The following is a 27488-nucleotide window of genomic DNA, read 5'->3' on the forward strand; positions in this document are numbered from 1 at the left end:
AGATCCCGCTCCGGGGAGGTGGGGGGGGAACACGGGGCTCTGTGTGCTGCCCCAGCCCCGAGCACTGGCTCCCCACTCCCATTGGCCAATGGGAGCTGCAGGGGTGGTGCCTGCAGGCTAGAGCAGCGTGCAGAGCCGCCTGCCGCGGCTCCGCATAGGAGCCAGAGCTGCTGGCCACTTGCAGGGCGCAGTGTGGTGCCAGGACAGGCAGGGACCCTGCCGTAGTCCTGCTGGGCCGCTGGCTGGGGGCCACACCAGGTAAGCCTGCACGCACCCCAACCCCTACCCCAACCCAGTGAAAGTGAGTGAACCACCCAGGGCGGGGGAATGCAGTGAGCGGGGGCGGGGCCTGGGGAAGGGGCGGGGCCTGGGGAAGGGGCGGGGCTAGGATGTTTGGGTTTCTGGGATTAATGGCAACCCTGGGGGGCGGGGGCAGGCTTGGGGGCAGGCCAGGGATGGGGCGGGGCGGGGCGGGTTTCAGGGGGGATTTGTGGGGCTCGGCCCCTGCGGGCTCCTCCTGCCGGCTGCAGCGCATTAGGGCGCGAGGGAGGCGGCCCCGGCAGCGCTGGACGCCGCGGGCTGAGCCTGCCCCTGCCCGGCCGGGCCCCGCCTCCCCGGCCCGCCCCCGCGCACCGCCGGGCTGCGGCGGAGCCTCCGCAGCGCGAAGATGGCGACGCGGGTGTGCGAGAGCCCGGCGCTGCGGCGGCTGCTGCGGGGACCCTGCCCGGCCCTGAGCGGAGCCCGGTGAGCCCCGGGTCACCTCCCGCCGCGCCCCCGGCTCCGGCGCCGTCCCTGTGAACCCGGTCCCCGGCGCCGCCCGACGTGTCCATCCCCGGGGCCCCCGTCACCTCCGGCCCCTGCGCCCCGACGTGTCCCTCCCCGGGGCCCCCGTCACCTCCGGCGGCTGTGCCTCGACGTGTCCCTCCCCGGAGTCCCGTACCCCATCACCCCTGTGCCCCGACGTGTCCCTCCCCGGGGCCCCCGTCACCTCCGGCCCCTGCGCCCCGACGTGTCCCTCCCCGGGGCCCCCGTCACCTCCGGCCCCTGCGCCCCGACGTGTCCCTCCCCGGGGCCCCCGTCTCCTCCGGCCCCTGCGCCCCGACGTGTCCCTCCCCGGGGCCCCCGTCACCTCCGGCCCCTGCGCCCCGACGTGTCCCTCCCCGGGGCCCCCGTCACCTCTGGCCCCTGTGCCTCGATGTGTCCATCCCCGGAGTCCCCATCTCCTCTGGCCCCTGCTCCCCGACGTGTCCGTCCCCGGAGTCCCGTACCCCATCACCCCTGCGCCCCGACGTGTCCGTCCCGGAGCCCCCGTCACCTCTGGCCCCTGTGCCCCGACGTGTCCATCCCCGGAGGCCCGTACCCCATCACCCCTGCGCCCCGACGTGTCCCTCCCCAGGGCCCCCGTCTCCTCCGGCCCCTGCGCCCCGACGTGTCCCTCCCCGGGGCCGCCGTCTCTTCCAGCCCCTGTGCCCTGACGTGTCCTTCCCCGGAGCCCCCGTCACCTCCGGCCCCTGTGCCCTGACGTGTCCATCCCCGGAGTCCCGTCCCCCATCACCCCTGCACCCCGATGTGTCCATCCCCGGAGTCCCCATCTCCTCCGGCCCCTGCGCCCCAACGTGTCCGTCCCCGGAGTCCCGTACCCCATCACCCCTGCGCCCCGACGTGTCCGTCCCCGGAGCCCCCGTCACCTCTGGCCCCTGTGCCCCGACGTGTCCATCCCCGGAGTCCCGTACCCCATCACCCCTGCGCCCCGACGTGTCCCTCCCCGGGGCCTCCGTCACCTCCGGCCCCTGCGCCCCGACGTGTCCCTCCCCGGGGCCCCCGTCACCTCTGGCCTCTGTGCCGACGTGTCCATCCCCGGAGGCCCGTACCCCATCACCCCGGCGCCCCGACATCTCCCTCCCGGGGCCCCCGTCTCCTCTGGCCCCTGCGCCCCGACGTGTCCCTCCCCGGGGCCGCCGTCTCTTCCAGCCCCTGTGCCCTGACGTGTCCTTCCCCGGAGCCCCCGTCACCTCCGGCCCCTGTGCCCTGACGTGTCCATCCCCGGAGTCCCGTCCCCCATCACCCCTGCACCCCGATGTGTCCATCCCTGGAGCCTCCGTCACCTCCGGCCCCTGTGCCCCGACGTGTCCCTCCCCGAGGCCCCCGTCTCCTCTGGCCCCTGTGCCCCAACGTGTCCCTCCCCGGCCCCTCTGCCCCGTAAACCCATTACCCCAGGCCCCACCCCCACCATGTCTATCCCCTGGGCCCCCATCACCTCCAGCCCCTGTCACCCAACGTGTCCATCCCCCCCGTACTTCCCTTACCCCAGGCCCGTCCTCCAATGTGTCTATCCCCTGTGCCCCATGCCCCCATCACCTCCAGTCCCTGTGCCCCAACCATCCCCAGTGCCCCCGTACCCATTATTATGTCAGGCCCCTGTGCCCCAAAGTGTCCATGCCATGCACCCTCATACCCCCATTACCCCAGGCCCTTGCCCTCAAAGCGTCCATCCCCTGTTCCCCCATACCCCATTATGTTTGTCCCCTGCCCCCCAAAGTGTCCTTCCTCTGCATCCCTGCCCCTCATACCCCCATTGTTTCTGGCCCCTGTGCCACCCCTTCCAGTGCCCCCCATCTGTGTCCCTTTCCGTCCATCACCTCTCCCAAGGGCCTCTCCACATCTGGGACACCATGTGCTCCCCATCATCCCCGCACTCCTCCCTTCATTAGGGCCACTGTGGGCCCTTTGTCACCTCTCCCCCTGCTCCTGTGTCATCATCTCCCTCCCAGTTCCCCCCTCCTAGCCTGGACCTCTGCACCCCCATTGTCTCTCTCCTCCATCACTGTGACCTTTTGCTCTTGGCTTGGGAGCCTTATCCTCTGGCTTATCATAGGCACTTTAGTATCTGAGTTTGCAAAATCCTCACCCTAAGTTTGGCAAGGGAATTGGGGGGTCGGGGGCAGCTGTTTGAATGGCTGGGGAAGGGCAGCCCCAAGCTTGGACTGAACCCTGCATGCTTGAAAGGCCGACAATTAGCTGCAAGTGGCCCCTTCTCCAATGCCCAGGCAGCCACGGTCAGGCCCAGAGGGCAGGGCAGGCCACGCCACGCGCTCCTGTCCCAGGGTACTGTAGTGTTAGGAGAGAGAATGAATCAATTTCCATGAGTTTTATACAACTATGGGGAGCAGGAGAGAGGGGGGGACCCCTAGGAGCTGACTTGCAATCACGAGGGGTCATTTACACTTAAACCAAGGGGCCTGATTCTGCCCTCCAAGTCTGGAGTAATTGCACTGAAATCAAAGGAGTAAGAGGAGAAAGACCTGTAGCCTCAAGAGCCACTTGAGCTGTTATGCCCCCTAACCTGGGCGTAACAGATCTGCAGCAGAATAGAGCCCCCAGGTTAATGGCAAACAATCCTGTCCGTCCAGCTAGATTTCAAACTTCTTTGTAACAATTATGTGGCAAGGGACTGATGGGCAGCTCAGGCCCCAGGGGGGTCACTCCCGGCTGCTCTGGCTCATTAGGATTCGGAGGGTGGAAGGATGGAGGAGGGGGCCCAGTGGGGGGCTGAAATGTTCAGGAAGCATCTGGCAGGTTTGTTTGAAGCCAGGAGAAGGGTTGTTTATCTTTCTCTCTGTTGTTAATGTGTTACTAGAGGTTGTAGCATTGGGGCAAAGGTCCTGCCAGGCACAAATTGTGGATGTTGTATCTCTGCTGATTTTCATGGGAGGGACAGAGGTGGGGAGATGGGTCTGTATCTACATCAGTACACCATGGCAACACTACTCTGGCACCTCCAGGAAGTTTCCAGCCCTTATGGTTGTGAAGATGACATTCTAAAGATGTCCTGATGCAGCACTGTCTTCCTGAGTCTGCAGCCAGCCTGCAACAATAGCTCTGAGAGCAAGGTGCTTCCTTGGTCGTTAGCACTATAAATGTCGTCACTACCGCATTGTTGATTTGTTTTACCAATGATGAATTGCTGGGTTAGGGGCAGACTTTGAGAGGAGTGCCGATATCCCACCTGTGTGCACCTTTCACCCCCTTGTGTAACCCCCGGAGACAGCCTCTTACTTTGCACGTGCAGGTGAAGAGTTTGGAGAGGCCATCTCCATTGCTTATTAGACAAGGTCTTGGACTGAAGGTGGCGCATCCTGCGTTAGTGGGGCTTGAACAGGAGGCAGCCTGATAAGAGTCTCTGGCACAGGTTTCTCTACGCTGTACCACATTTCAGCAGTGCTCCTTTTCCTGAAGAGCCACAGATTAGACAGGCACGCAAACCTGGTCTGCAGGGCCTCTGCTGCCAGACTCTGAAAAGGAGCTGCGCAGCCAAGCCCATGCACTCTAGTGCTTCGCGTTCTCCTCGCCTGCAATGCCGCCCTTCCTACTGGCTCTGGGGAGTGGAGTTCTGAAACCCTGTGGTATTTTCTAATCCCAGTTCTTTGGTATTAGGACCTCAATTGTTAATTACCAAGGGTTCCTTGAAGAAATGTTGCTTCCTGTGTTTTACAGGTAAGTATTTTTGAGCCTGTGGCAATCAAGGTCTGTCTATTTTTGGTTGATAAAATGCGCTTGTCCTCCTCTCTAAGCAAGTGGACCCAATTAACCCCTCCAGACTAATGCAGCAAGCTGCCTCAGTGTCAGCTAGTGGATTCGGCACATCTCCCCTTGAACAGAGCCTTGAACCCTGTGTCGACAAATAGGCCAGCGAGCCAGCCTGATCCAGTGGGGGTGGGGGATTCGAATTCCTGACCGCCTGGGGGAGAGCAGTTTGGAGGAGGGGCATGTGTTGCTCGCTGTGGATGCCCTGCGCTCTGATCCCCTGAGGATTTAGGTGTTCTCAGAGGGCCGGTTCCTTACACAGGTAACAAGACTAGTTCAGTTAGGTGGCTGTGTTACGGATTTGCTTCCTCATCTGGCCTTGTTCAGTTACCTGCTCCTGGCTGCTGGGACAATGCTCCTGGCAGGGTGTAGGTCAGTCCTCCAGGGCCTCTTTCTGGGCAGGGACTTTAGAGCGCCAGGGAACCCAGCAGTGCATGGCAGATGCCTCCTCTTGCTGTTGACAGCCTGTGGGTGCCAGAGAGAGAGGGCCTGACTGCAGTCCTGTATTCACTCCCTCTTATGCCTTGGCCCATCTCTGCCTTTGCTGACCTCTGCGCCTTCTTCCAGGGGATACTCCAGGGACAGCGAGGGCAGCTGGTTCCGCTCACTCTTTGTCCACAAAGTGGATCCCCGAACAGACGCTCATTCCACACTCTTGTCGAAGAAAGAAACCAGCAACCTGTACAAGATCCAGTGTGAGCTGCCCCTCTCCTTATCCTTCCCTTGGCTCCTGTGTTCCTTTCCAGGCCACTTCAGTCTACACGCCAGCATCAGGGAGGGTGGACAGTGTTCAGGGATAGCCTTGTCATTTGTGGGGCTCCTACCTGCTGGTGGTGGATCTGGAGGGCCCCCCACATGCCAATCCTGCTGGGGAAGTGTCTCCATCTCCACTCCTCCCCCCGCCCCTCCCTGGTTGCAGGAGAGATGAGCCCGGCAGTGAGCTGCAGGGTAGCAGGGCCCCAAGCAGATGTTTACCTTGTGTGTGTTTAAAGCTGGCCCTGCATGGGTGGCGCTAGCGGGGGTGTGGAGGGCTCGTCTGCCCTCTGAGCTGGGGGCAGTGGGGGAGGGGAATCTGACTGGCAAATCACCCAGCTGGCCAGGAAAGGGCCTGCCAGGAGGTTAATAAACCTTCTCAGGGATACGGCACCTGTATGCACACGCAGACAGGGCTCTGCTCGCGCACCTCACTGCCCTGCATGCCCCTGCTGCCCATCTCCCTGATGCGCCTTAGTCCTGCCCTGCAGCGCCCCCTGCTGTTCACTTCCTGGTGCTCTTGAAGCTGAGACTGGCAGTCATGCCAAGTCAGGGGCTGGTTCCTGGTCTTCAGTGCCTGACCCCACTGTGCATTAGAACCAGGGTTGTTCAGAGAATCGTGGTGTGTGTGTGGTGGGGGGAGGTGGGTATGCGAAAGCAGTGTTACTGTTCGGAGAGTGAGAGCTGCATGGAGGCCAGACGCCCTCATGTCGCTTTACGCAGCCCAGGAAGATGGCTGGCTGCTCTTAGCCCTGCCCTTGTGTTCCCTGGGGCTTGGGGCTGAATTTCTGCCCTGCTGACGTGACTTTTTCGGTCTGTTTCCCTGCTGCAGTTCACAATGTGAAGCCCGAATGCCTGGACGCTTACAACAGCCTGACGTGAGTGTCGCCCCCACCCCCACCTCTGCAGTGGCAGGAGCCTGTGGTGTAATAGCTTCTAGCGGGGTTGACTGAGGGAGCTCTTCCTTGTACGGGCCCCTGTGTAGGGAGGAGAAGGGCCTTGAGGGTAAGGCACAGGACTGGGAGTCAGGATTCCTGGGTTCTGTGTGACCTTAGGCAAATCACTTCCCCTTTCTGTGCCTCAATTTCCCTTTCTGTAAAATAGGGGAGGAGATTCTGACTCACCCCTCGCTGGGCTGTGGGGTCTCACTCCTGTGTGTTTCCAAAGTGCATTGAGATCCTCAGCAGACTGATGTGAGAGCCCCAGCTCTGCCTCTAAGCTTCCTTCTGCAGCTCCATGTTTATTCCCCAGCCACTGCTCCTGCTCCCCCTTTTATCTCATCTTCCTTCCCTGTCCCGTGAACCCCAGGTTCACGGACTCTGAATTGTCCCTAGCCTCTGTTTGGAATGGATCACTTGATGATTACCGTTTCTGTTCATTCCCTCTGGGGCACCTGGCATTGGCCACTGTCAGAAGACAGGATCCTGGGCTAGAAGAACCTTTCGGTTTGACCCAGTCTGGCCGTTCTTATGTCCTCGGAGGCCAGTGCATCCATCATCCCTCTTGCTGTCTCCAGGGCCTTGGCTTTCAGTATTGCCCAAGGAAGCACGAGTGTGTCACCTTGAGTTGGTTCACTAGCAACCAGCACTTTCCTCCAGTTCATACCCAAGACATTCCCTGCTGGGTTGGAAGGGCGAGGGGGGGGGGCATGGGTGGAGTCTTGGCCGGGACCAGCCCATTACCCCCTGTAAGGGTGGGGGAGTGTTTGGTCACTGCCAGAGCCCTGTGTTCTCTCACACTGACCCCAGGCCCAGCATGCACTGATATCTCTGCCTTGGAGTGGCAGCTGGTGCAGCCCCCCATTAGCTGGAGGGGTGAGGAGAGATACCAACCCTTCCCTCTGCCAGCTTCAGGTCTCTGCCTCTTGCTTCCCCGTCTGCCCGATCCCTCGTAGCCTGGGCAGCGGGAGGAAGGACCTTAAATGCAGCTCTTCTGCAGGGCAGTCCGAGCCACCCATGGGCATTGCCCCTGTCACCCTTCTGCATCCTCTGCAGGGAGGAGGTGCTGCCCAAGCTGCACTCAGACACCGATTACCCTTGCGACCTGGTTGGGAACTGGAACACGTGGTATGGAGAGCAGGACCAGGCAGGTGAGCAGGTAGCCGCTGGGCAGGACTCGTGGGCTCACGGGGTGGGCATTGCGCAGCTCAGGAGACATGTTCCCTGCCCTACCAAGGGCCGGGCACATTGACTTGGGGTGTGGGATGAAGACCTGAATTCTTCATTGCCCAGAGCTGGCCTCAGATGCACAGCCTGTACTTCTCTCTGTGGCTTTCCTGCCCTCTGGTGGAAACAGATTGAAATGCAGGTGAGGGTGAGTTCAAATTAAACCAGGGGTCTCAAACTCCCAGCCTGCAGGCCATCTGTGGCCCGAGAACCTCCCCAACGTGGCCTGTGGGGCTCCAGCAGTTTTGGGGCGGGGTCTCTGCCTTGGCCCCGCCTGCCACCCCGGGCGCTCCCCCGCCACACACGTCCCCTGGGCAATTTACAATGGCCCAGGGACCGGCCCAGGGACCCGCCCACCACCAGCAGCGCAGCAGAGCTGAGCGGCTTCTGCCTGCTCGCTTCAGTGGCTGCCGGCCCCTCCCTGTGGCCCAGGGACGGGGCTGTGCCTCCACGTGCTGCCCCCCCTCCTCCCGGCCCACCCCGCCTTGGAGCCCCAGATAAGCGCTGCACCCACACCCACTCCTGTGTACTTATCTAGTGAGAGTAAAGCCACACTTGAAGATGGTCAAACATACCCTTGGCCCCAGTCTCTGGCTGTAAAGAAGGAGAAGCTAACCCAGCACCCCCTCTCCACGGGTCCCATCAGCCACTTTTGTGCTTGGGTCGATAGCACAGATGAAATCAGAAGCAACAAAGCCAAGTCATGCAGAAAATCCTCCTTGCCCAGCGTGGGGTAGCGAATCAGTGAGGGGCCAAGGAGGGTGAAATTGGCAGCGAAGGTCAGGGCTGCAGCACTACTCCAGACTAGCCCAGAAAGGAGGCCTAGCTTTGGAGAGAGCCATGGGTTGTGGTGTGTATGTACTGACTTCCTCCGATCCTGCTGGGCAGGTCGCCTGGCTGCTCTGCCCTTGGCCGAGAGAGAGGGTGGAATTAGCCCTGGAGCATGAGGCAGCTTGGGTGGAGTGCCTGGGTCCCTGGACAGTTGCTGACCACTCGTGTTCGCCTCACAAGGGCTCCCAGCCAGGCCTGACTCTCTCGTTGCAGTGCACCTGTGGCGTTTCTCCGGCGGGTACCCGGCCCTCATGGACTGTATGAACAAACTGAAACAGAACAAGGTATGGCACACCTCACCGCAACTCATCCTAACCATAATTCCACCTCAGCTCTGCCATACGCTTCCCATGGCGCTGCATATGCACTGACCCCATGCCAGGTGATTGCAGTCTCCCTGCCACGTGCATCATGCCCCTTTCCCAGCTGGCAGCCCCCTGCCTCCCCTTCTTCCCCATGCAGGTGCTCCAGGCAATGTGCCTGCCAAGCCGCTGGGCACAGTGGAACTCTGGTGCGCATCGCTGGGATTCATGCTCCCAGCCCCTGGGGGCAGCGGCTTCCCTCAGCTGTAGTTCTTTGCAGGAGTATCTGGAGTTCCGCAAGGAGAGGAGTAAAATGCTGCTGTCTCGCAGGAACCAGTTACTCCTGGAATTCAGTTTCTGGAATGAGCCTTTGCCCCGGGTCGGGCCCAACATCTACGAGCTGAGAACGTACAAACTAAAGGTGAATCGCTCCTTCCTGAGCCGCGTGGGGGAGCAGCGACCAGGGCTGCTTGCTGGGCTAAGGACAGTAGAGCAATGAAGCAGCACAGCCTTTAGACCTGTATACAGGCAGGTCTCCTTGCTCAGACCAGGCCTTATTACCCAGGGTTATGTGAACCCCAAACCCTGGTAACTAATCTTTGTCTTCCAGACAGTTTCAGGAACTAAATCAATGGGGGACACTGCTCCTCCATCTGATAAATGACTGGTACAAACAAGTATCCGAGGGGTAGCCGTGTTAGTCTGAATCTGTAAAAAGCAACAGAGGGTCCTGTGGCACCTTTCAACTAACAGAAGTATTGGGAGCATAAGCTTTCGTGGGTAAGAACCTCACTTGCATCTGAAGAAGTGAGGTTCTTACCCACGAAAGCTTATGCTCCCAATACTTCTGTTAGTCTTAAAGGTGCCACAGGACCCTCTGTTGCTTGCTACAAACAAGAATGTTTTCACTCAAAGCGCCTTCTTTATTAAGTCTCAAGAACCCCCACATATGCAACAGCAATAGTCTAGAGCAGTGGTTCTTAACCTTTACTGCAGCCTGCACCCCTTTGGTTCTCAAAATATGTTCTCGCACCCCTTATCCAAAATTGTTGAAGTAGGTCAGTTCTTTAAACCTAGATCGATCATAACTATAGAGTGAAAGAGAGAGAATTATATATTTACTTTAATTTTGCAGTAAAATTAAGAATACATGAAAAATGAGACACTTTTTTTAAGTTTACCGGCTCAGTGACTCTTCTGCTGTTGCTTTTGTTCAGTGATGTTCAAGAAACGAGGAACGTTTTTTGAAATAGCCACACGCATGTCATCACTCACATTTAGGTGGTTTCTGGCCTTTGTTTTGATGTGTAAAAGTGATGAAAATCCTATCTCACACAAGTGTGTAGTCGCAAATGGCACAGGGCTCTCCAGCGCTGGCTTCACCAGTTGTGGAAACAGTGCTAGTTGAGCACACCAGATGTGTTGAGTTCATTTAGGTGTGTGAATACATCTGCCATGTATGCTAGGCAAAGGATAAACTCTCTATTTTTGAAGTCATCAACTAAATTACTGCTTTGGTTACAAAGAAACTGACTTATTTCTTCGCGCATTTCAAAAATACGAGTAAGCATTTGGCCACGGGAAAGCCACCTCACTTCTGTATGGAAAAAAAGGACAGTGTGCTCGGCACCAATTTCTTCGCAAAAAGCATGGAAGAGACGATGATTTAGAGCACGTCTTCTGATGAAGTTTACTGCGCTCACCGCAGTAGACAAAGTATCCTTCAATCTTGTAGGCAAAGTCTTTGCGGCAAGTGCATGACGGTGCAACATACAACGTGTGATTGTGATATGTGGTACTTCTTTCTTTATATAGGCAACAAATCCTGAATTTTTTTGTAGCATGGCAGGGGCACCATTGGTGCAAATTGATACACACACGTCAAGCGTTAACTTGTGCTTCAAAAAGAGGTCTGACGAGATTGACCACATTGATTCCTTTTGTAGTTAATTGCAATGGTTCACAGAACAAGAATTCTTCTAAGATTTCTTTCTCTTCTCCATACCGCACCCCCAGAAAGGGCATCTCGCACCCCAGGTTAAGAACCACTGGTCTAGAGCATAGGGTGAGCTAAGTGGGCGCACCTGGCTCAGACCATTTGATCTGCTGTCCTGGTCTGGCAGTGGCCTATGCCTGATGTTTTGGGGGAGTGAGCACCGCGGTTAATGCAGCTAGTCAACTCTGCCCTACTGTACAGGGTGGGTGAGGGTGTGGGATTCTTTATTGGCCCAGGTGGGCAAGCAGAGCCTGAAAATGACCTTGATCCCCAGCTTACAGAGGATAAATGCAGTCGTGACATGGTTTTAATTCCTTCTCTTTCTTTCCAGCCAGGGACCATGATCGAGTGGGGGAATAACTGGTAAGCATTGAACCTTCAAGCCTCTCTGTATTCCTGACTAGCAATCCCAGTGCTGTGCAGGGTGGGAACAAAGCACAGCCCTGCAGGGGTCTCTGGCTGGACAGGGACCCATAAATGATCTGGAAAAAGGTGAACAGTGAGGTGGCAAAATTTGCAGATGATACAAAACTACTCAAGATAGTTAAGTCCCAGACAGACTGTGAAAAGCTACAAAAGGATCTCTCAAAACTGGGTGACTGGGCAACAAAATGGCAGATGAAATTCAGTGTTGACAAATGCAAAGCAGGGCTGCCCAGAGGATTCAGGGGGCCTGGGGCAAAGCGGGGGAGCTTGTACTCACTGGGCGGTGCTCTGAGTCTGCGGCGGTGGCGGGGGGCAGCGCTGAAGGGCCCCCTGCCGCCGAAATGCCGCCGAAGACCCGGACCGTCGCTGGGTGAGGAAAGGGATTCTTGGCCAGGGCTCGCGGGGCCCCTGCAGGGCCCGGGGCTGGGGAAAATTGTCCTACCTGCCTCTCCTCCCCCCCCCGCCCTCCCCCCTGGGCGGCCCTGATGCAAAGTAATGCACAATGGAAAATATAGTCCCAACTATACATATAAAATGATGGGATCTAAATTAGCTGTGACCACTGAAAAAAGAGATCTTGGAGTCACTGTGGATAGTCCTCTGAAAACATCCACTCAGTGTGCAGCATCAGTCAAGCCAACAGAATGTCGGGAATCATTAAGAAAGGGATAGATAATAAGACAGAAAATATCATATTGCCTCTATATAAATCCATGGTACACCCACACCTTTAATACTGCCTGCAGATGTGGTCACCCCATCTCAAAAAAAAAAAAATTGTGGAATTGTAAAAGGTTCAGAAAAGGGCAACAAAAATGATTAGGGGTATGGAACGGTTGCCATATGAGGAGAGATTAATAAGGCTGGGACTTTTCAGCCTAGAAAAGACAACTAAGGGGAGATATGATAGAGGTCTATAAAATCATGGCTGGTGTGGAGAAAGTAAATAAGGAAGTGTTATTTACTCCTTATAACAAGTATTTTTTCTCACAATGCAGTCAACTTCTGGAACTCTTTGCCAGAGGATGTTGTAAAAGCCAAGACTATAACAGGGTTCAAAAAAGAACTAGATAAATTCATGGAGGATAGGTCCAGGATGGGCAGGGATGGTGTCCCTAGCCTCTGTTTGCCAGAAGCTGGGAATGGGTGACAGGGAATGGATCATTTGATTCCCTGTTCTGTTCATTCCCCCTGGAGCACCTGGCATTGGTCACTGTCGGAAGACAGGATACTGGGCTGGATGGACCTTTGGTCTGACCCAGTACGGTCGTTCTTATGTAGTGCCAGTCCATCCAGCTTTAACTGAAATCTAACCTCCCTGGAACTGCCCCTTGGATGCCATGAGCCCCATAAGCGAGGCCCATAGCAGATCAGCCAATACCTTGCATCACCGTAGGCTGAAGGAGAAAACATTAAACACTTGTGTTGAGACTGTAAGCCGTGGGATGCTGGGAGTTAGAGCACTAGGCCCAGAATCAGAAGACCCAAGTTCTAGTCCTGATGATGCTGTACATTGTTTGTTATTTGTAATGTGGTAGAACCCAAAGGCAGCTCCAAACAGGGAGCAGGACCCAGGGCCGGCGCTTCCATTTAGGCGACCTAGGTGGTTGCCTAGGGCGCCAGGATTTGGGGGGGCAGCATTTTGCCTCTCTCGGCGGCAATTCGGCGGCGGGGGGGTCCTTCCGCGCTCCGGGTCTTCAGTGGCAATTCTGCGGCGGGTCCTTCACTCGCTTCGGGACCCGCCACCGAAGTGCCCCGAAGACCGGGAGCGCGGAAGGACCCCTCCACCGCAGAATTGACGACGACGACCGGGAGCGCGGAAGGACCCCCGCCTAGGGCGCCAAAAACCCTGGCACCGCTCCTGGCAGGACCCCATTGTACTAAAACATCCCTGCCCCAAGAAGTCGCAGTCTGGCATGTGATCAAAGCCACAGGAGCATTAGTGACTCACTCAGGGTCACACGATAAGCTGCTAAGTGACCTTGGACAAGACACTTCATCTCTCCATGCTTCAGTTTCCCCAGCTTGGAGCTCTACCCACTTTGTATACATGCTGTGAGGTCACTGAAGGAAATTCCCTCAATAAGCGCCCAGTGCATTCATAGAATCATAGAATCATAGAATATCAGGGTTGGAAGGGACCTCAAGAGGTCATCTAGTCCAACCCCCTGCTCAAAGCAGGACCAATTCTTTTCTGTCCCCTGCACCAAGCTTTCCTTTCACCTCTTTGCTCAATGCTGGATGCTGCTCCGGCCGAGGCAATGGCCTTCCATGGGTAACATCCGCTCACTGTTCCGTGGCAGATAACACAGACCACTGTATGTTTGGACCCAAACAGTACTGAAGATCAGTATAATCACAAGGCCAGTCCTGCTAGACACCTGAGTAACCTCATTGACTTCAGGATTGCCTAGTGGTTAAAGCACTGGGACTCAGGAGAGCTGAGTCCATTTCCTGCCTTTGTCTCAGACTCTCTGCATGACCTTGAGCCAGGCACTTAACATCTGTGGGCCTCAGTTTCCCCATCTGTAATGTGGAGACAATGCTTCCTCCCTACCTCGGATGGGCATTAGGAAAAGACCCTTTCTGGGGCAGGGAGTGTTTCTTACAATGTGCCCGACGGAGGACTGGATCTCAGCTGGAAATTCTAGCAGGCACTGTAATATAGATACAAAGAACTTACAAGGCCCCTGCCCCGCTGGTGCGGGTCCCATTGTGGGTAACTGACACAAGGGAAGGCTGCAGGATTGGGCCTATAGTGGGAGGTGAGTAGCTGTATTGTAGTCTGAACTATTGTGCAATGCAGAAATGGACTGTAGTAGCGTATAAAGGGGGTCTGCATTGGGCAAAAGTAGTCTGATCTTTTCATGCCAGCATTGGCCATGTCTTAGCTACATGTATCCAAACTAAGATACAAACATCTCTTCTATCAAGGTGGGGGCTGCTATTGTATCAAAGTTATGGCATGTGTAAGGCTCTTGCTAGGTGCTTATGTTGTTCTTGTCATCCCTATAGCATCTGAGCACCACCCAATCATTAATGGATTTTATCCCCACCCCCAGGTAGGGGGGTATTAGCCCCACTTACAGGATCTGAGGTGCAGACTAGAAGCTGTGACTTGCCCAAAGTCTATGATGGAGCCAGGCATTGAACTCAGGTCTGCTGAGACCTAGTGCAGGCAAGTCCTCTGTCCATTAGGCCATCCTTCCGCCTTTAAGGGGCTAACTATCGAATCTCAGTTGAACTTTCACTCTGATTTCTTTGCTCTGTTTTCTCACTCTCTTGCTGTTAATTTCTTCCTCTTAGCTGGAGGAACCAGGTAGAAGCCTGGCCTATTCTGACTGCATGTATAACACACTACATATGTGAGAATGGTGCCCTTTAGTGCCTGGCTTCGGCGACAAGAACAGCCCGCCACTTCTTCCCTGTTGATGTTGTTTCTCCTGTAGCTCTAAGGGTCGAGGCCTGTGTGTCTTGAGCTGATGTCTCCTTGTTCAAGCCCTGCTGCTGACCATGGCAATATCCACGTGACCACTTCTTATTGCGCATGGGTGATGTTGGGTATGTTTGGCTAGCCAGTAGGCTGGGGTCATTAAAGGAGACTTGCATAGCAGGAGGTTGGATAATTAGGATTCTATGGAAACTTTAAAACGCCTCTGGCAATGCCGGTTGCATCCCAGAGCAATGCCACCTGATCGATTCTTTCTTCCTATGTCTTTGCTAGGGCTCGAGCCATTAAATACCGTCAGAAAAACCAGGAAGCTGTGGGCGGGTTCTTCTCCCAGATTGGAGAGCTCTACGTGGTTCATCACCTCTGGGGTAGGTGGCTTTCTTTTTCCTTGAGTATTTATTAGCCATTGTCCAGCCTGAGCTTCAGCTGGTGGGTAACTTTGCTCTGCCAGCACCGCAGCACAAGGGTCCCACTTTTGCGAGGATGCATCCTAGAGCATGAAACTCCCATGTGCCCTCTCTCGCCACTTAATCAACTTCAGACCCTGGCCGTTCCAAAAGGGAGATTTAGTTTGATTGCTGGGCCCTAAATTTGTTCCCTTATCCCCTCCCCCGACATCCTCCTAACACATTCACGCCATTAGCACTGGAATGGGTTACCTAGGAAGGTGGTGGAATCTCCTTCCTTAGAGATTTTTAAGGTCAGGCTTGACAAAGCCCTGGCTGGGATGATTTAGTTGGGAATTGGTCCTGCTTTGAGCAGGGGGTTGGACTAGATACCTCCTGAGGTCCCTTCCAAACCTGATATTCTGTGATTCTATGATCTCCCCTTTACCTTCATGCCTCTGTTTTCACCCTCACGGCTGCTTTCAGAGGCTGTTCCTTATTGCAGTGCTGAAAGCATTGTAAGATGGTTTATTATCACCAAGTGCCTTTAAAAAGAAGAACAGGAGTACTTGTGGCACCTTAGAGACTAACAAATTTATTAGAGCATAAGCTTTCGTGGACTACAGCCCACTTCTTCGGATGCATATAGAATGGAACATATATTGAGGAGATATATATACACACATACAGAGAGCATAAACAGGTATGCTCTCTGTATGTGTGTATATATATCTCCTCAATATGCTCTCTGTATGTGTGTATATATATCTCCTCAATATGCTCTCTGTATGTGTGTATATATATCTCCTCAATATATGTTCCATTCTATATGCATCCAAAGAAGTGGGCTGTAGTCCACGAAAGCTTATGCTCTAATAAATTTGTTAGTCTCTAAGGTGCCACAAGTACTCCTGTTCTTTTTGTGGATACAGACTAACACGGCTGCTACTCTGAAAAATGTCTACACCGCAATTTTACAGCCCCATAGCCTGAGTCAGCTGACACGGGCCACCAGGGGTGGTTAACTGCAGTGTAGACCTACCTACCCCCAGGCTCTGGGCTTTCTATCAGTCCTCCAGGCTGGCAGGAAAGCAGACAGGTTTGCAATGGCAGGCAGGGTTCCATCAGGTTCATGCTGGTTTCTGGTGGAATTCCACCAAAATCAACGCAGTCCCGCAAAACATGTCCAGATTCTAAGGAAAAAATGTTTCATCCATAATTTTCCTACTAGGCCTAGTTACCGCTGCTGCTTGGCAACCACAGCCCAATTGACTAGGGCAGATGCATGTGATTTTTAAAATAGGAACATTGTACATTTCCTTTGTGCCTGTCATCAGGAAGGATCCGTATGTGTTTTGCAAACTGCTTCCAAAGGGAGGGCCAACAAAATGCAGCCAACTCTGGGGTGGAACATGGTAGCTTGGTTTATTGATGCTTGGCAGCATACACAACACTTTAGGATAAGGAGTGAAAATAACTGTATCCAGTTGAAAGTTTAGGGAGGTAGAGTGGTGTTACTCGCACTGAAATCTGATGGAAAGACACTGGGGAGAACCCCTAGCTCCTGCAAAAAGCAATCAGCTGAGATGGCCACGAACCATTTCTGAGCATCCTACAAATGTCTGTGGCCAGCCCTGCCACTGCTGCATCCCTTCTCCAGGGGAAGAGCCCCCATGTGCAATGAGTTCGGTGGGTCTCAGCCCAATTTGAAGTGGACAGTTATCCTCATCACAAAACCCACCATTAACACTGGCACCCATTGGCACCCTTGGTAGGATTGAATTGGTCCTGGAGAGTGAACCTTCCACTGCTTTCGTGTACGCAACCCTCCTCCCAGTCCCCCACCCACAGCATTAAAGCATACCATGGAGACACACCAAGACTTAGACTGGGCTGTCCCCCATAACAATGCTCCCTTTTGCCTGGATTTCTAGCTAAGCTGCTGCTGGTAGCAAACACTAGATATCTCAGCAAATGGGGGGGATGCCCCCACCTCCACACCTGGCATTTTCTTCTTTCAGCCTACAAGGACCTACAGTCCCGAGAGGAGACAAGGAACGCTGCCTGGAGGAAGCGAGGCTGGGATGAGAATGTGTACTATACAGGTGAGTGTTTCTCTGGAGTGGCTGCTGCTGTGAGCTCTAATCCTCATGCTCCAGGGCCGAAGCCAGTTGTCAGCTGTGGTCAGGAAGAAAAGCCCCCTATGATACAGTGTTGCCCAGTGTGGTATATTGTGGGGATTATATGCTTTCCTATGAAATAGTATTGGCTGCTCACAGCCAGAAAGAGGATAGTGGAGCAGCTGGACTATGTCCGTTCTGTTGTGGCACATCCTCCATAGCCAGCACTCCACCTTTACTCCTTTTCAGTGTGCCTCCTGGAAGGGGCTGGAATCAGTGTAAATGAGAACTCTCCTATAATCAGTGCGCTGCAGTGCCTCCTGCTGGTAGAGTGGCGTAGCTGTGAGCACCTCAGGAGCCAAAGCTGGGGTAGAGTTTACAGCCCGCTCTGCCCAGGGCTCCCATGCACAGTGATGTTTGTTCCTTTTGATTTGCAGTCCCCCTGGTTCGGAACATGGAGTCTCGGATCATGATCCCCCTGAAGATCTCTCCCCTCCAGTGACCCTTCCAGCGCAGGAGTCAGCGAACAGACTCACTGGGGTGTTTCTGCATCTCCCCCGGAGGAGTGTGTCCCCTTTTCTGTCTGTCTCTCTCTCTCAGTTCGAGGCCATGCTCTTAGCCCAGGTGCCTCCGTATTCCCAGACTGCTCGGCTCTGTCGGGAGCACCGGTGGGAGATGGATGAAGTAGACTGAACCAGCACAAGGCTGCACATGGTTTCCTATCTCTGGGTCCCCAGCTCTGTATGAATGGGCCATGGAGACTGAACTCCCCTTTGCCCTAACGCTGTTCTGGGGAGGCCGCTGGGGACTGATAGACATGACCATAGAGCGCAGCATAGCTGAGCCATGCCCCTGTAGTGAGCATAGTACAGACACCGAGCTAGCTAGACCAATGCTCGCTGCTCTCTGGGTGCCGGGGCAATGTTCAGGCATCTCCCCTGCAAGCCATTCCTCCCACCACTGGGGAGGGACTGCTGCTGGTCTCCTTTCCAGCATGCCACTGGGAGGGACCCTTCATCATGCCTGGTCGTGTCTGTTACCATGAATGTTAGCACATGGCTAGCCTGGTGTAGGAGAGAACTCCACCTTCCTTGCCCAGGTTGGAATTCCAGTTCCTGGCTATGGCGTCCTGTTCCCGGCGAATCTTGGCGTTACCTGTATCCTTGGGAACAGGAAGTCCTCCTGCCTGCTGATGGAACCAGACTGTACTGCCCCACATCTGCTGAGCCAGGGCCCTCCTTTGTAGAGAGGTGTATGCTGGAAAGTGGCTGTGGAGCCCAGCATGTCCTTTCCATTCACCCTTTCATGTAATGGCTCCCAGATCCAATTAATTGACCTTACAAGTCCAAAGGCTTTTATCTAGCAGCTGCTGCCCACTCCTGACCTGATGCCATGGCACTGGGTGCTGGGAAGGTCCGATATACAGGGTGGTGTATCCTGGTGGCTTTGGTGGGAGCGGAGGGCATGCAACAGCAGGCAGGATTGAGCCCTGGGTTCAGAAGTTGCAAATGAAGCGGAGTCCTTCTCCCCCTTCCGTTATCCCTGTGAATAATTGGAGTTTAGCTAACACTAGAAGCCACCTTCCAGAGCTGCGTTGGCTCAGCTAGCGTGAAAAGTACAAGCTGGGCTGCGTCAACAGATCTGCATCTTGTCTACTCTGGCAAAACTAGTACATGCAGCACTCCAGCAGCGGTAGCAGTAGCCGTGTAGCCAGGACTTCTGCTGCCCTGTGGTCTAGTGCTGTTCAGATCCGAGACTAAGAGCCACGAGCTCTTTCCATACTGCAGCTTCTGCTGGGCTGCAGTGGGTGTGAATAGAGGGTCCATTTGTCCCAGCACGTGCACAGCTTCAAGGAGCAGATACATGAAGTGAGGTGCCAGTTTTAATCACTTTTCTTACGCCTTAAGGCCCGATCTTGCAATCCAATCCCTGCACCAATGAAGAATGCCCTTGACTTCAATGGGTCTCCCTGCTAAATGCAATCTGATTGGAGGATTGGGCCCATAGGGTTTCGAGAGGAGCCTTGTCTCTCTCTTGAAGACTTAGTTTCTTCCTTGTGTGTGCAGCCCTCAGTCATAGGGGTGTTTGTACCTATCCCCAGCGTGGAGGAGAGAGAGAGGAGAGATGGTCATCAATCTACACGGGCCTTTCTGATAGAGGTCAATTCCTCCTGTACTTGATTTATCTTAATTATGACTAATGGCTATATGGCAAAAAACAAAAAAAAATCTGTTTTGTGTGTGAAGCATTTTCCTTGTGGGAACTTGTATGTGTCTGATTACAAATGTAACTAAATATTTCATATGCTAGCCTTGGTCTCTCTCATTGTGTGGAGTACAATGCAACCTGATGTGGGATGGGATCTTTGAGCAGGCGTCTTTTCCAACTTGCTCTACAGACATGTAAAGCAGGCTGTAAAGTCCAAACTTGCCCACTCCTGGGAGGTTGCTGATTTGTGTTAGTAAAGCCATAATATCTGCTCAGGTTTTCGTCCTAGGCTTGTCTGTTCCTAGGGTTCTTCTCTTAGGACTGCCCAGCCCACACCCTAGGTCCTTTGTCCCCAAGAGAGCCACCCCCACCTCTCTCATGTCCAAGCGGGGTAATGAGCCACCGGCCTCGGAGAGTCAACAGAAACCACTTAATTTTTTCTCAGCAGAATGAGCACCCGCTGGCTTGTTCAAGGGACAAACTATCCCAAAGCATGCTCAGAACCATGTAGGATAGTGATGAGTACCTGGTGCACTGTTGTATAGTCATTGTATGGATACTCTATAGCTTTCAGGTATAAGGCCATTTAAACAAAGGATTGAGAGGCACAAGGAAGAGAAGATCAGTAGATGGGAGAAGGCAGAATGACAGAGAGAGACGTTTTTAGATGGCAGAGGCTATGAAGGGGTTTTGTACCATATGTGGTGAGGTTACAGGAGACAAGAGAAGATGGAAAAAGCACCGAGTACCCCTGTCCTAATAAGATGGCTAGTGCTGTCTTGATGACGTTTGGGTGCTGAGCAGAGGTTGGCACTATGTAGAGAAAGGATCTCAGCACAGCTCTGCTTTGAGAGTTATGTTCTCATAGGGTGAGAGTCAATCAGCCCCTTTATGTGAGGCTGTAGAGAAATCCATTGAGGTTCAAAGACAGAGCTAAATGTGCATGAGTGTGACAGGTATATGGGACATCATATCAATGATAATGTGTAGGGTGACCATCTGCATATCCAGTACATGCTTCTTTGTGTTCCTGTGCAACTCTCCTCTTCCATCCAAGGCTTTCAAAGAGTCTTACTGATGTTAATGAATGAAGCTTTGCAGCCGTAGGAGGCATTATCCCCATTTTACTGAGATGGAAACCAAGGCACAGAGAGGGGAAACGTTGTGCAGCATGTCAGCAGCAGAGTCAAGAATAGAAGCCAGATCATGTGGTTCCCTGCCCTATGCTTTAGCCAGGTCACTGGCCTCCTGCCCTGCTGATCATTCCCCTCCCTACCCAACCTAAGGCCCCATTTGTCTTGTCAAAACGACTCTGCTAGGGGACTTCTTTACAAGCCAGTAGCCCCATGCCATGATTAGTATTGTAGAGCAGCCAGGACAGCAGCATGCTTTTGCTGTGGCAATGGGACCGTGATTAAAAACCAGTGTGGTCCTGTCTATGCTGTGAGAGTGAGCTGGGTTAGTACTGCCCTGGGGAACATAGAAGAAGCTAGTCCAATCCCCTGTTCAAAGCAGGACCAACCCCAACTAAATCATCCCAGCCAAGGCTTTGTCAAGCCTGACCTTAAAAACCTCGAAGGAAGGAGATTCCACCACCTGCCTAGGTAACCCATTCCAGTGCTTCACCACCCTCCTACTGAAATAGTGTTTCCTAATATCCAACCTAGACCTCCCCTACTGCAACGTGAGACCGTTGCTCCTTGGTCTGTCATCTGCCACCACTGAGAACAGCTTAGATCCATCCTCTTTGGAACCCCCCTTCAGATAGTTGAAGGCTGCTATCAAATCCCCCCTCATTCTTCTCTTCTGGAGACTAAACAATCCCAGTTCCCTCAGCCTCTCCTCATAAGTCACGTGCTCCAGCCCCCTAATCCTTTTTATTGCCTTCTGCTGGACTCCCTCCAATTTGTCCACATCCTTTCTGAAGTGGGGGGCCCAAAACTGGACACAATACTCTAGATGTGGCCTCATCAGTGCCGAATAGAGGGGAATGATCACTTCCCTTGTCTACTGGCAATGCTCCTACTAATGTAGCCCAATATGCCATTAGCCTTCTTGGCAACAAGGGCACACTGCTGACTCATATCCAGCTTCTCGTCCACTGTAATCTCATCCTCTTGTAAGCCGGTTCCCATGGTGCTGGGAACAACAGGCAGGAGTATAGGGGCTATCTCTGCCTGCTGGGGAGGAGGAAGCAGTTATTGTATTGTGGCCTGGTTCTCAACCCGTGGCCACATGCGGCCCAATTAGCACACAGCAGCAGCCCAGCTGTGTGCTAAGAAAAAAATCAAAATTTTGGGTCTGGCAGGAGGCAGGGTTGGCTGATGAGGAGATAGCATCAGGCAGCCCTGCTGGAGTGCTCCTGCCAGCAGCAGTCCGGTGAGTGGATCTCTGGGGAGGTTTGTGGGGGGGGCTCTGGGCAGTGAGGGGCTGGGTGGGGGGCGCTGAGTGGCAAAGGTGCATGAACTATGAGGTTTGCAGGGGTGCTGCAGCACCCCAAAGTTTTACGTGGGACTCCACTCCTGGCCCTGTGCCTGGGGTCCTGGCTGCCAACTCTGGCCCTGGGGCTCTGCTCCTGGCCCCGCTCTGTGGAGGGGTCTCTGGCATGGGGGCTGGGACAATTTTTATAGTGGCAGGGGGGGGGGCGGGGGCTGAGAGCCATTGAACCAAACTGTAAACACTGAATATGATGGAAACCACTTCAAGCCAGGGGTGCTCTTTGGGTGTGGGGTGCTGGGCATAGCCTGGGGGCTGTGGGGAGTTTTAGCGGGAGTGGGTGCTGTGGTTTTCAACCTGTGGCCCACATAACACATTGGGGGTCGCATATGCAACCCACAATGATCAATAGGTTGGGAACCACTGTTCTAACCCCTGCTATTCCCAGCCTATCAGACGTCAGTGGGGGTGCAGACCCCTCTGCAGCCTGATGGGGAGTGGGCTGGGGGGCAGGGGCTCACCGGCCAGAACCCCCCCGGTACCATGTCCCATCCCGACAACCCCCGTCTCCTCCTTGAACCCCTCCGTGTGGGGCAGAGTCGCCCTTGGGGCATTTAGCTGCCTGGCCCCCCAGGTGCCCCACAAGCGGGGAGCGGACGAGGGGAGACACCCCCACATGCTGCAGATGAGGGGCAGCGACTCGGGATCTCTGGGCTCCAATAGGGGCTTTGGGGCCCCTCCCCCACGGGTATGGGGGCTGGTCTGTGGGTGGAGGGATCTGTCTGGCCCCTTCCCTCCTGCAGCTCCGCCAAGGGCCCCCCGAGGGCGCTAGAGCTCGGCGGACGCTCTAGCCCTCGCTGACCGCGGACTCGTCTCCTCCTGCCCCGGCACTTCCGCTCGGAGTCTGGAAGTGGCGGGTCGGGAGGCCGGTGAGTGCCCGGGGCGGGGCGGGGGCCCTTGGGGGCTGGGGGCGGCGCGGGGCGGGACGGGGCTTCTCTCTCCAGGTGGCCGGGGGCGCGGTGCCCCGCTCGGGGGGGGGCTGTTCTCGCGGCCCCTCCCCCGGCCACTGGAAGGCGCCCCCGCGTGCGGGTCGGGGGGGCCCCAAGCGCAGAGACAGGGAATGGGGGGGGGCGGGGGGCGGGTGATGGTTTTATCTGCAGCCCCCACAAGTGTGCCGAGTTCTTCGGGACAGGTAGGCAGACAAGGCCCCCAACGAGGCGATGTGCCCAAGCACTGGGGGACGAGGCTCTCGCAGCAATTAGGTCAAGCAGCTGGCTTGAGTTTGGTTACATTTGGGGCTGTTTTTTCTGGGCAGTGAGGCAGGGGGATTTGAACGAGGACAGGGAATGGCTTGGCAAAGCAAAGCTGGGAGGGCGTTCATGCATACGCATGGCATGGAGAACAATAGAGAGATGAGATGACTGTGGGGAAAAGCAGACAACAAATGAGGCATTGACACATCCTTGGGGGTGGGGATATGATGAGGCTCGGTGGGATAAGCAGATGAGGCAGAGTGCTGGAGGCCCTCGGAAGTGAGTAGGAGAGAGAGGTATGACACTGAAATGGGGAGGCAGTGAAAGGACTCAGTGATGTGGGCAGATCATGTGAGGAGTCTCGTTTTAGCAGATACACACTCTGAGGGGCGTGATGATCAGGACAAGAGTTGTAGTGACTAGGATAGGGAGGGAGGGGTTGAATTACCTCCCGCTGGTGTACTAGTGCTCTGACAGTAGCTCCGGTTTGTTTCAAAGGAATTGAGGGACTCCTCTTTGGAGACGAGTTATTTCTATATTCCTCTCCTGCTCCACAGCCTGTGAAATAAGAAATGTCGTCTGATTCGAGCAAGAAGAGGAAACCCAAGGTCATCCGCACCGATGGGGCTCCACAGGAGAGCAAGCGGAGCAGGGCTGACCCTGACCAGGTGGGGTAGGGTGATTATAAGCCTGTGGCAATTCTGCATGCAGATCAGACGCCTGTGGGGCTGGCTGGAATGCAGAAAAAGAGGCTGTCATTCAGCTCACTGCTTTGGTCTGAAAGCTCTTGACATCAGAAAAATATCACCCCCCACATGTACGCTGTATTATAGGGGTGAGCTTTTCAAAAGCACTCAGGGTTGGCCTTACACTACTCTTACTGAAGTCAATGGGAATTTTAGCAACAGTTGCCTGTAGCAATTGCCAGCATCCTGAGAAAAGATGGTTTATGACTCTGGGAGCCAGAGTTTGCACCTTGTGCTCTCTGAGCAATTTTTTGTGTGTGTCACAAATTTGCACTGCCCCCAAAAAGATCTTGGGGTGTTTTAAGAAGCCCTGAAAAGATTGAGGGGGGATTGGGTGTGGGTGGCAACTAAACTGGAGCCTAGTGCTAACAAACTGTCTTCCATCCTGTCTGATAATTGAAAGAACTTTACTCACTGCTCTTTTTCCTCTCTTGATTGTCAAACTACGTGGGGTTGGAATCAATACTGGTCTCTAGTGACAGTGTGAGAGACAGTCTTAGGCTATGGCTACATTGGTGCTTTACAGCGCTGCAACTTTCTCGCTCAGGGGTGTGAAAAAACACCCCCCTGAGCGCAGCAAGTTACAGCGCTGTAAAACACCAGTGTAAACAGTGCCCCAGCGCTGGGAGCCGCGCTCCCAGCCCAGCGCTGTAAACTAATCTCCTCGGGGAGGTGGAGTACCTGCAGCAATCACACTCGCACTTCAAAGTGCTGCCGTGGGAGTGCTCCCGCGGCAGCGCTTTGGAGTTTCGAGTGTAGCCATGCCCTTAGCTCGCAAGACTTTGAGATCCCCGGTGGAGTTTGCCATACCAGCAATTAGTTAGATCTTCTCAGGATACATAAAGCTGCTTTAAACTTGGAATGGAGGGAGTGTCGATTTGACCCCACGGGGGGTGGGGGAGTGTTAAGTGCTGCTCTGTATTTCTGGCTCTTTGCAGGATGTGAAGTATTACAGTGAAGAGGCAGAGGTGGAACTCCGAGATCCCAACAAAGACTATGAACTCTACAAGCAAACCTGCCAGGAACTTCAGAGGCTCATGGCAGAAATCCAGGATCTGAAGAGCAAAGGCAGCAAAGACAGTGTAAGAAGAAGCCCCTAGAGTTCTTTCCCCTGGGCATTTTTAAATATCTTTCTGCTGTTCCAGGAAAGCAGTGGGTTTGAAATCCACATGGCATCTTAGCAAGATGCACAAAGGGGGAAGGCGTTTATTACAGTCTCAGCAAAACCAAATAACATATGAGGACTGAATAGCTCAGGAGAGCGGTGTGGGGACAGGAGAGAATTCAGCCCAGGTTATTGATTACCGCTGCCTGATGCCTGTTTGGGGGCCTGTGTAAAGCGAGTTGGTGGGTCTCGTTCAAGTTCCTGCTAGGCAGGTGTTCACATAGCAAGCTGACTCTAATGACTGTTGTTTAGAGAGCGAAGAGCATGGACCTTAACTCACCTCTTGCCCCCACAGGATGGCCACATCGGCTCAGAGTTGAGACATACTGTTAGGGAAAGCGGGCACTGCAGCTGCCTGTGCTGTGGCTGGTCTGTGGCTGAGAGGAGGACTTCAGCCAGGGCTGTCAGGCTAGCAGCTGTCACTACACCTAATACAATGGAAACATGGGTGCGAGTCATTGACTGAAGTCTGTGTGCCTCCAGGATAGGGTAGATCCACCTGGTAATAGTCAGGCTTGTTTGATGATTGAACCAAAGGGTAAACACACTTGGTCTCTGAAAGGTTTAAATCCCAGTGAAGGATGTCATGAATCCGGCCCCCTGAGCGAAAAAGAGCCCTGTATTGAGCCCTTCTGATTCTGATCCCTTCCTGGACTAAGGAAAGAGTGTGGAGAGAAAACCTACATGTCTATTTCCAGTGAGCCTGGAAATATGTGGCACCTTAGGAAGTCCTAGAGATATTAACCAGCGTTTCACCTTTGAGAATTCTCTCACAGATTCCAAAGCCAGAAGGGACCATTGGGATCATCCCATCTGACCGCCTGTATAACAGGCTGAAGACCTGTTTCAAAATAATTCCTAGAGCAGAGCTTCTCGAAAAACATCCAATCTTGATTTAAAAATTGTCAGTGATCCACCTCACCCTTGGTAAATTGTTCCATTGGTTTATTACCCTCACTGCCAAAAATGTACGCCTTATTTCCAGGCTCTGCACTGCCCCCCAAAGTTACTTGTTCTAGTTACTCCTCCCATGCACAGTAACAAAGTGTCTCTGCAGTGGCCATCTACTCAAACAACAGTTACTAGTGAGTAAACTTCCTTACGCCAGCTCTCCTTCCTACTTGTCAGGCTGTTGCGATAGAAGAGCGTCGGATCCAGAGCTGCATGCACTTCATGACCCTGAAGAAACTCAACCGTTTGGCTCATATTCGACTAAAGAAGGGGAGAGATCAGACCCACGAGGTACAATGGAGGCCAGAGATTGAAAGGGATGCTACCTGGAATGGCAGAGGATCTTCTGGAATGGTGGGGGGGCGGGGGTACTGTCTGGTACCTTAGTGCACACTGGATTAGATCCAAGTGATCTCTGAGTTAGAGGTTTACAGGGAAACTCCACTGAAGTGAAGCAGATAATCTAATAACTAGAATGAATGAAGCAGCAGCACCCTCTTAATGTCTCAGACATGATATAACAGTCAAGAAGCTGCTATTGATCTGATGTGCAGCAGGGCTGAGAAGAAAATAGTGCCTCGCTCTTGTGTAGAACTTTGCATCCCTAGATCTCAAAGCACTTTACAAAGGAGGTGTATCATTTCCTCCTTGGGCCAGTGAATTCTCCCTGTACAATGGTTACCCAGCAGAACTGGGTATAGGCCCCGGGGCTCTCAAGTACCAGTCCATGCTGCCCTGCATTTTCTCCCTCCTTTTCTATCTGGAGATCCTGCTTGGAAGTATCCATGTCGGTACAATCAGACCATTCACAGGTCTGGGTTGGAGATAAAGACACAGTGATGGGTGTTCCTGAAAAAACTTGACTTACGTTCTTATCAAGTAAATACGCAGGTAGTGAGCTAAGAAGCTGTGTTGTTGCTAATCGCTGCAGCCTCTTCCCTACAACTTGGCATGGCCTGTCCCTTGCTTCAGCCATGAATCCTTTTTTTTATTTTTAATGTGGAGAATCAAGTTTATTATTCAGATTCCAGATTTCTGCAGGGATCAAAATCCTCTCTCTAGGTATTTCTAATTCACCCATTACCATAGCACCAGTAATTGTTAGCTTGATAGTATATCAATGTAGAAGTAACTGGTAAATCCCAAACACTGTGTTTAAGATAAACCCTTATTAATTACGCATAAACCTCCAAGTAAGCTAAGTTGATACCATTGAACTCCTTAGAACAGGGGTCCACAAACTGGTGTGTGGCTGGGGCCTGGGCCAGCCCCCACAGAGGGCAGGGAGGAAGAGCCACCCAGCTCCGCTGCTGGCCCCGGCTGCCAGCGCAGCCTCTGCCCCCTTATCCCTGTCTGCACCCTGCCCCTCACGGAGCCACAGTCCCTCTTCCAGCCCCGCTCCCGGTGTGTGTATGGGGGAGATGCGGACAGAGGTAAGGGGGGGTGTGAGGTCAAAAGTTTGGGGACCACTGCCTTAGAACCTTCCCAGCCTGGCTAGCTCCTTGAACCCTACATACCTGCATGCTTGCTCTAACCCAGTCACTGGTTTCCAATTTGCAAAACTTTTTTGCAGTGAGTAGTGCCCACAGGAATGAAAAGCCTTAGCAGTGTCCTTATAGCAGGCACATAGAGTTACAAAGTCAGCTTCTCTTCTGATCTGGCAGCTTTTGTTTGCAGTAGTTATAGATTCAGAAGGGACCACTGTGATCATCTGG

The 27488-nt window shown here is 53.9% G+C and overlaps 2 protein-coding genes across 4 annotated transcripts in view; both read left to right on the plus strand.

Moving 5' to 3' along the window:
• Window positions 1–619: 619 nt before the first annotated feature.
• On the plus strand, window positions 620–19323 carry NIPSNAP1 (nipsnap homolog 1). The gene is made up of 10 exons (XM_054006613.1): window positions 620–744; window positions 5152–5279; window positions 6170–6215; window positions 7332–7426; window positions 8547–8617; window positions 8916–9056; window positions 10963–10994; window positions 14782–14876; window positions 16916–16999; window positions 17452–19323. Exons 1-10 carry the CDS (start codon window positions 668–670, stop codon window positions 17514–17516), a joined length of 834 nt encoding a protein of 277 aa, XP_053862588.1. The 5' UTR covers window positions 620–667; the 3' UTR covers window positions 17517–19323.
• A 3220-nt stretch (window positions 19324–22543) lies between these two features.
• Window positions 22544–27488, plus strand: part of THOC5 (THO complex subunit 5) — a 29489-nt gene continuing 24544 nt past the window's right edge. The window contains exons 1-4 of one of the 3 annotated variants that reach the window (XM_054006561.1): window positions 22544–22587; window positions 23469–23579; window positions 24596–24739; window positions 25951–26064. In XM_054006561.1, the coding sequence (XP_053862536.1) occupies window positions 23484–23579; window positions 24596–24739; window positions 25951–26064 (354 nt within the window). In that variant the 5' untranslated portion in view covers window positions 22544–22587; window positions 23469–23483. Of the gene's footprint in view, window positions 22588–22769; window positions 22851–22887; window positions 23580–24595; window positions 24740–25950; window positions 26065–27488 lie in introns of those variants that run through there. The other 2 variants (XM_054006563.1, XM_054006562.1) reach the window with 2 other exon arrangements.

This window comes from Malaclemys terrapin, chromosome 16 (assembly GCF_027887155.1).
Source record: "Malaclemys terrapin pileata isolate rMalTer1 chromosome 16, rMalTer1.hap1, whole genome shotgun sequence".
NCBI classification, from domain to species: Eukaryota; Metazoa; Chordata; order Testudines; family Emydidae; genus Malaclemys; species Malaclemys terrapin.